General features: G+C 41.7%; 1 protein-coding gene across 1 annotated transcript in view; it reads left to right on the top strand.

Moving 5' to 3' along the window:
• LOC310780887 (GDP-L-fucose synthase-like) overlaps positions 1-3530 on the top strand; it is a gene marked incomplete at both ends in the record, with an annotated part of 10265 nt that extends 6735 nt beyond the window's left edge. Inside the window, 3 exons of the mRNA XM_083641401.1 lie at positions 1184-1263; positions 1934-2033; positions 3475-3530. Of these exons, the coding sequence (XP_083497527.1) occupies positions 1184-1263; positions 1934-2033; positions 3475-3530 (236 nt within the window). The remainder of the gene's footprint in view (positions 1-1183; positions 1264-1933; positions 2034-3474) is intronic.
• Between the last annotated feature and the right edge of the window lie 4945 nt (positions 3531-8475).

Below are 8475 nucleotides of genomic sequence, written 5' to 3'. Positions count from 1 at the left end.
AGTGACTCTCTGGTGAGTAGTGCCTTTATAGTGACTCTCTGGTGAGTAGTGCCTTCATAGTGACTCTCTGGTGAGTAGTGCCTTCATAGTGACTCTCTGGTGAGTAGTGCCTTTATAGTGACTCTCTGGTGAGTAGTGCCTTCATAGTGACTCTCTGGTGAGTAGTGCCTTTATAGTGACTCTCTGGTGAGTAGTGCCTTCATAGTGACTCTCTGGTGAGTAGTGCCTTCATAGTGACTCTCTGGTGAGTAGTGCCTTCATAGTGACTCTCTGGTGAGTAGTGCCTTCATAGTGACTCTCTGGTGAGTAGTGCCTTCATAGTGACTCTCTGGTGAGTAGTGCCTTCATAGTGACTCTCTGGTGAGTAGTGCCTTCATAGTGACTCTCTGGTGAGTAGTGCCTTCATAGTGACTCTCTGGTGAGTAGTGCCTTCATAGTGACTCTCTGGTGAGTAGTGCCTTCATAGTGACTCTCTGGTGAGTAGTGCCTTTATAGTGACTCTCTGGTGAGTAGTGCCTTCATAGTGACTCTCTGGTGAGTAGTGCCTTCATAGTGACTCTCTGGTGAGTAATGCCTTCATAGTGACTCTCTGGTGAGTAGTGCCTTCATAGTGACTCTCTGGTGAGTAGTGCCTTTATAGTGACTCTCTAGGCACTAATCTAACAATTTCAAACATTAATAATGAACATTTCAAACATTAATAATGAACCTTCAGTACCTTTGCACCTTATTATTACATTTCTTTTTTCTATGTTTTCTAACTTTCTACCTCTTAGTGGCCATCACATTGTTATCATCCTCCTGTTTTTAGCTGCATTTATTATTTTAAACTGGACATTAATATGAACTCAACTACATTCTAAATGCATTAAGAGCATTCATTTCAACCTATTATATGTGCTTCTACTACAGTATGTCATTGTGTGTAATGTGTGATACAGAGGGCAAGACCACTGAGGTTAGCACTTGAAAACAATGAATTGCAAATATGTGCAACAAACACACATGTACCGTGACAGAATGACGCACGCACGCACGCACACGCACACACACACACACACACACACACACATACACGCACGCACACACACACACACACACACACACACACACACACACACACACACACACGTGTGCGAGATGATCGTTGTGTATATGTGTGTAACCATGCTGGATTGCACAGTGGGGGCAGAGGAAGAGGTCTCGATCAAAGAGGCTGCGGAGATGGTTGCACAGTCTCTGGACTTCAAAGGCAAAATGGTCGTATCCTTTCAATCCTCCCCAGCGCTGCTACAGCCTGTGCCCATTATCTCTGTTCATTAGAACTGGGGGTGGTATGATTTGGGTCTTCACTGACTGAATAGTCAGCTCGCCAAAATACAGTGACAAGCACACTTCGTGTGATTTATCAACTTGTTTCATTCACAGTTTTGTATTTAGTGAAAAAGATTAAAATAAAAAAATAAAAATGAACGCAGCTATTACAAAGCATTCTGTTTACAATCAGTAAGCCTTGAAACATTTATATCTGAGCGTGTATCCAGCTTTGGATACAAGCTTTGGACATTTCTGGAGATACTAGCAACGATCACTTTGATCCGTGGCATAGCTAAACCGTGGCAAGTGGAGACAAGTCTAATGGGCTGTGCAGTTTCCCAGAACCATGCAAATGGCATCTTTCTTATATATAAGTAAATCGTCTAAGGTCTTGAGATGCTTTACTGAACCTGGGTGGTAGGTTCATACAATATCATAGGTTTTGCCCAGGGACATTCAGTATCTTGTCAACATTCCCAAGACATAGATACAAATGTGTAGCCTCTGGATGCACTGTACTGTACAGTCCAGGGGCCAAAACCAAAGAGTCATAGATTTGAGGCTCACGCAAACCCCCAGCAGTACCACCTGACCTCGCCTTGACCCCTCACACCAGTTTGACACCAACATGTCTGACGGCCAGATGAAGAAGACGGCCAGCAACGCCAAGCTAAGAAGCTACCTCCCCAACTTCATGTTCACGCCCCTTCAACAAGGTCAGAGTTCACTGTGCATCTTGACACTAGGGAACCTATTGTCAGAGCAAAATAAATAGTGCAATGCTGCTGTGGTGTGAACACTTTATACTGTAAGTCAAATTGTTGAGTGTCTATACTGAAAACCCATTTGAATTTGAATAGGTTATATGAACATTTTAGAATATGTCCAAATCATAACCTCAAAGTCTATCATTTAATAAAATACAATGGCATTGATCTGAATTTGTCCATCCAAGGAAAGGACAGACTATGAATATCAGTTATGTCCTATTCATGAGCATTAATGAAATTCATACACTGAAAATGATTGTTTCTTAACTCATTGAGTGCCAGCCACTTTTGGAGAACGGACGCTCCCAGTGCCAGAGTTTCAGAGCGTTTTCAGTGATTTCTCGAGGCCCACAGAATATTGTGTGATATTACTATGTAAACACCGAACACGCACAAAGAACGAGCTGACTCTATTGTATCATCAGCAAAAAAAAGTTTATTGATACCATTTTCCGTTCTTTAGTTATGAGCCGGAGAAGATAGGTCGTTTTGAGCAAATACAGGCGTTTCAAATTAGAAGCTGAGTTATTCCGCCTTTTGTGAAATTAAGCATTTCAAGCACATTCACTGACTCTGAAGATAATATTTTCTGATGAAGTGACGTGGTGTAGTTGTGTGGTGCCTGCGTGCCCCACCCCCCTCTCCCCCCCTCAGCTGCAAACTCCTCCCCACACTAACACACAGCCTAACACGCACCCAGTCTATTTTCGGAGCCTCCGTTTTTGTGCGCCGGCTCCCAGCGCGACACGGAAGAGCCAAACCGGACTGCTGAGAATGCTTTGGCCCTTCGGCGTCGGGTGCTGCTTTTCTGGCGGCTAATCGTGTGGAGAAACTATACAGCAGAGACAGAGAGGCTCAGTTGTGGGCGCGGATTGACTGCTGTTCGCAGCCAACGTCAGCTCCAGACAGAGCAATCTATATGGCTCTGGCTGCAGCATGAGCGGTTTCTTTTTCATCACGGGGCTTTTTCCTGCTGTTTTCCGGACCTTTCTCTAATCTGGAGAGCACTGTCGCCACCTAATGAGTCCGTAAAATAGGTTATACACCTTCAATAGCTACAATATTTGTACAGGAGATGCCTGAGGCTTTGATCCACATCCCACCGTCAAAAAACGCATTTGACGTCGATCGACGTCCTTGGCACTACGTCACTATTTACTTTGACGTCGATCGACGTCCTTGGCACTCAATGAGTTAAATGTAATGTACTGTAGTAGAAAGGGTGGGGGGGAAACGTCCCAAGAAAATGTGAGTCAACCCTTGGGCAAGCTTGGTCCCTGCTTTACCCCAGCCACTCTACACACAAATGAAGGAGGGATTTGAATGATGTTTGCATGCAACCCCAGCCTGCAAAATCTAATTGGTTTCTTCTTCATTTCCCTTCTAGCCATTAAAATGACCTGCGACTGGTTTCTGGCCAACTACGACATTGCCCGCACATAAAGTGACCAGGCACTGAGCTGGAATGACAAACTGCTGCATCCTGTCATGTCTTTTAGTTCTGTGGTTAAATAAGGGCATATCACTCTGTACAATGCCACATCATCTGTAACCTGTATGTACTGGTTTTAGTCTAATGTACTCCATTTAAAGCTTTTGATTTGTCTGCTCCTGCATCAGTGTGGTGTGCAACATTATACAGGATTGTAAATCATTTTGAACATAACAATGCAATAGAAATACAGGATTTGTTTCTTTATACACATTGCCAATATTTACTGCAAGACTCCTGTGGTAACCGCCTACAAGGGTACAAATTGTGTGCATATTCCAATTTCTACTCCAAAATGACAAATACTGTGCATACTGTATGATGCAATATACTCTACATAATATACATGTATGGGTTCCCACACCGTATTAAACATTAAAGGACTTTTCAAGGACTTCCCAGGCCCAAATCCATCAAATTCAAAGACCCAACACGGCATAGTTTGAGATCCCGATCAAGGTTAATTGCTGTTACAACACTGATCATTTTTATAATGAGAACTATCAGGCTTTGCAGAAGCTCATAGACAATGAAAAAGAGAGGTTTGAATCTGAACACTTCTCATTATGGAACATAAATTATTAATGTGAAGTACAAAAACTATCAAAAGAATTTCTCAACTCAAATCAACTCTCAATAACTGTCAAACTATTCATCATTCATCTAGTTTGACAGTTATTGAGAGTTGATTTGAGTTAATGAGTTATTAATTTGAGTTAGTGTGGACCAGTGATGTCACTGGTCCACACTTTCACACTCAATAACTGTCTAATTAAATGACAGACTTCAAAACAGTTTACAGTTTTCTGATATACTACTGATGTTCTAATGATACAAAGCTGGTTGAAAATGGGCAGAGTGTTCCTTTAACATTAAGATTAGACTGTTGTGTCATTATTCAGTCACCGTTTCTCACTCACCTCCATGTCACCACTTGCTCCCACTGCTGTGTTGGAATCATCATTCTCTCTCCCATCCTTTTTGGGCTTTTAGCCATATTTAGAGGAATATTTAAATTTAAATTAACATTAGGATTATACTGTTGTGATGTCATTATTCAGTGTCTTCTCCTCTTCTCTGCAGCATTACTCAATTTACCCTCAGGAATCAGGGACAGTGATAGCCTACCTGCTATTCCTCCCATATACTGTAACACACACCCAGGGGGCTCACATTTCTTTGTTTCAGTTTAGTTTATTTGCTCATGGGAACTATCAAAAGTTGAAATTGGGTCCATTTGAGGTTATCACCCACAGTTTATAATGAACCATGCAGCTAAACTAAAGAAACATTGGATTTTAATGGGCACGTTTTAGAAAGTGAGCACTGTTTAAAACCTAAATAACTATTAAAACAAATCTACATATTAGTTACTGTATTTCAGCCGACAAATCGTGTTTTCCTTAAAACAAATTAAAGGAAATTGTCCCGTTATGTGATAATCAAACTTCTTTCCAATCAAATCAGATTTTATTTAAAGTGCAAAATCACACCAAAGTGTCTCAATACTATTTTTTTTTCTTTTTTTTCTTCTTCAAATTTTTACAGAACAATAAACAAACAAGACAAACAAGCTCAGACACAGGAAAACAAAAATACAAAAACAAACTAAAAACAAACAAACAAAAAACCCATCTTTGACAATTAGTATTGTAACGTGGTGCTACCAACCCTATGTGCCCATGTGCTTATACGAGATATTATGCATTGGGTCCTATGAAAGGGGTCCATGGAAAACCATCCAGGTAAGCAGTCTATCACCCGTAACCTCAGTCACTAGTCATTCTTGACTTCGTCAAAGTAAGCCAAAAAGGGGTCCCAGATATTTGAGAACCTTCTGAGCGAGTTGGCTCTCAGGAACCTCAGCCTCTCCATCTGTATAACAGAGATCATGTCCATCAGCCACACCTGAAAAGAAGGTGAAGAGGAGGACTTCCATTCCTTTAAAATCAGTATTTTAGCAACAGTTGTCCCCAGCGTCAGAGATTGCTGCACAGCTGTAGGGAAGTGTCTCAATACTCTTTACAACAGAAATACAATTATACACAACAACAATCAAAACAATACGGTAGACAAACAATAAAACCAAAGAGAATAGACAAAAACCTCAACAGACAGAGGAAGCTGGTTCCAAAAAGGTACAACCCATTGTCACTCTGAACTCGTCTCATGCACAGAAGCGCTTTATCAAGCACCTTTGGCAACCTCCATAACGCTCCGCGGAGCCTACAGTGTTTTTTGGAACACAGCACTCCGCACCTGTAGGTTCAGGCAAAGGGCTCATCGTCCACAAGTTGGGAAGTACGGTAGTATCACCCAGGTCACCCAGGGGATGGTATTACCACCCGGGGGGGACTTATTGGGTAGGTGGTCTTTAGGTTTAGGCATTGGGTAGGTGGTCTTTAGGTTTAGGGGAGACCCAGGGGTCTTCAAGCCCCAAGTGCCTACTGTAGATAGAAACAGAAAGGTGGAGCAAGGAGACCATGCCATCTTGTGGTCCTGGATGTAAGTGGATGAAACGCCAGCTACCAAATGGAAACTTTAACCTTCAAAACCACAACCAGCAACCATTTATCCTCTTTGACAGCCATCATTTGTTTGTTGTGTCTGAACAGTGTCTGAGGCTGTCTGGGTTTAAACACTCCTCTTATATGGAGGTTTGTTCAGCATCTGTTTAATCTGAGGCTGTGTGGGTTTAAACACTCCTCTTATATGGAGGTTTGTTCAGCATCTGTTTAATCTGAGGCTGTCTGGGTTTAAACACTCCTCTTATATGGAGGTTTGTTCAGCGTCTGTTTAATCTGAGGCTGTCTGTGTTTAAACACTCCTCTTATATGGAGGTTTGTTCAGCGTCTGTTTAATCTGAGGCTGTCTGTGTTTAAACACTCCTCTTATATGGAGGTTTGTTCAGCGTCTGTTTAATCTGAGGCTGTCTGTGTTTAAACACTCCTCTTATATGGAGGTTTGTTCAGCGTCTGTTTAATCTGAGGCTGTCTGTGTTTAAACACTCCTCTTGTATTGAGGTTTGTTCAGCATCTGTTTAATCTGAGGCTGTCTGTGTTTAAACACTCCTCTCATGTGGAGGTTTGTTCAGCATCTGTTTAATCTGAGGCTGTCTGGGTTTAAACACTCCTCTTATATGGAGGTTTGTTCAGCGTCTGTTTAATCTGAGGCTGTCTGGGTTTAAACACTCCTCTTGTATGGAGGTTTGTTCAGCGTCTGTTTAATCTGAGGCTGTCTGTGTTTAAACACTCCTCTTATATGGAGGTTTGTTCAGCATCTGTTTAATCTGAGGCTGTCTGGATTTAAACACTCCTCTTATGATGTTTGTTCAGCGTCTGTTTAATCTGAGGCTGTCTGTGTTTAAACACTCATCTTGTATTGAGGTTTGTTCAGCATCTGTTTAATCTGAGGCTGTCTGTGTTTAAACACTCCTCTTATGTGGAGGTTTGTTCAGCATCTGTTTAATCTGAGGCTGTCTGGGTTTAAACACTCCTCTTATATGGAGGTTTGTTCAGCGTCTGTTTAATCTGAGGCTGTCTGGGTTTAAACACTCCTCTTGTATGGAGGTTTGTTCAGCGTCTGTTTAATCTGAGGCTGTCTGTGTTTAAACACTCCTCTTATATGGAGGTTTGTTCAGCATCTGTTTAATCTGAGGCTGTCTGGATTTAAACACTCCTCTTATGATGTTTGTTCAGCGTCTGTTTAATCTGAGGCTGTCTGTGTTTAAACACTCCTCTTGTATGGAGGTTTGTTCAGTGTCTGGTAATCTGAGGCTGTCTGGGTTTAAACACTCCTCTTATATGGAGGTTTGTTCAGCATCTGTTTAATCTGAGGCTGTCTGTGTTTAAACACTCCTCTTATATGGAGGTTTGTTCAGTGTCTGGTAATCTGAGGCTGTCTGGGTTTAAACACTCCTCTTATATGGAGGTTTGTTCAGTGTCTGGTAATCTGAGGCTGTCTGGGTTTAAACACTCCTCTTATATGGAGGTTTGTTCAGTGTCTGTTTAATCTGAGGCTGTCTGGGTTTAAACACTCCTCTTGTATGGAGGTTTGTTCAGCATCTGTTTAATCTGAGGCTGTCTGTGTTTAAACACTCCTCTTATATGGAGGTTTGTTCAGCGTCTGTTTAATCTGAGGCTGTCTGGGTTTAAACACTCCTCTTATATGGAGGTTTGTTCAGTGTCTGTTTAATCTGAGGCTGTCTGGGTTTAAACACTCCTCTTATATGGAGGTTTGTTCAGCATCTGTTTAATCTGAGGCTGTCTGGGTTTAAACACTCCTCTTGTATGGAGGTTTGTTCAGCATCTGGTAATCTGAGGCTGTCTGGGTTTAAACACTCCTCTTGTATGGAGGTTTGTTCAGCATCTGGTAATCTGAGGCTGTCTGTGTTTAAACACTCATGTTATATGGAGGTTTGTTCAGCGTCTGATAAAAACTTGGCAAGAGCATCATGAGTTTGATTTCTGTTTCACCTTCAATAAATTCAATCATTCCATATCAATTCAGAAAACAGAATTTAAAATCTGTTTCGATCTAAAGTAATTTACAGAAACACAAGATGTCAAGTCAAGACTTTAGACACCTTTTCATGTCATCAAAGTAGGCCTACAAGTCAGAGTTAAGTCCCAAGTCACCAGAACCCAAGTCAAGTGTCAAGTCTTCTCTTCATGTATCAAGTCAGGTCTCAAGCAGTTCTGATACTTGATACTGGAGTCATGTGACCTCTGATGAATATTTCCAGCAGGTGAACACAGGGATAATGTAGAGTACAGCGAGCCATATTGGAAAATAAACCCTGCGGTGAAGTGGAGGGTCTTGAATCACCCAAGAAGTTTATTTTCCAATAATGACCAGCTCACTGTACATTATCCCACTTATTACACGGCTGCGTAC

This window comes from Poromitra crassiceps (assembly GCF_964638095.1).
Source record: "Poromitra crassiceps genome assembly, chromosome: 8".
Taxonomy (NCBI): domain Eukaryota; kingdom Metazoa; phylum Chordata; class Actinopteri; order Beryciformes; family Melamphaidae; genus Poromitra; species Poromitra crassiceps.
The sequence above is the reverse complement of the archived record's forward strand: the minus strand, read 5'-3'. Positions and strand labels throughout refer to the sequence as shown.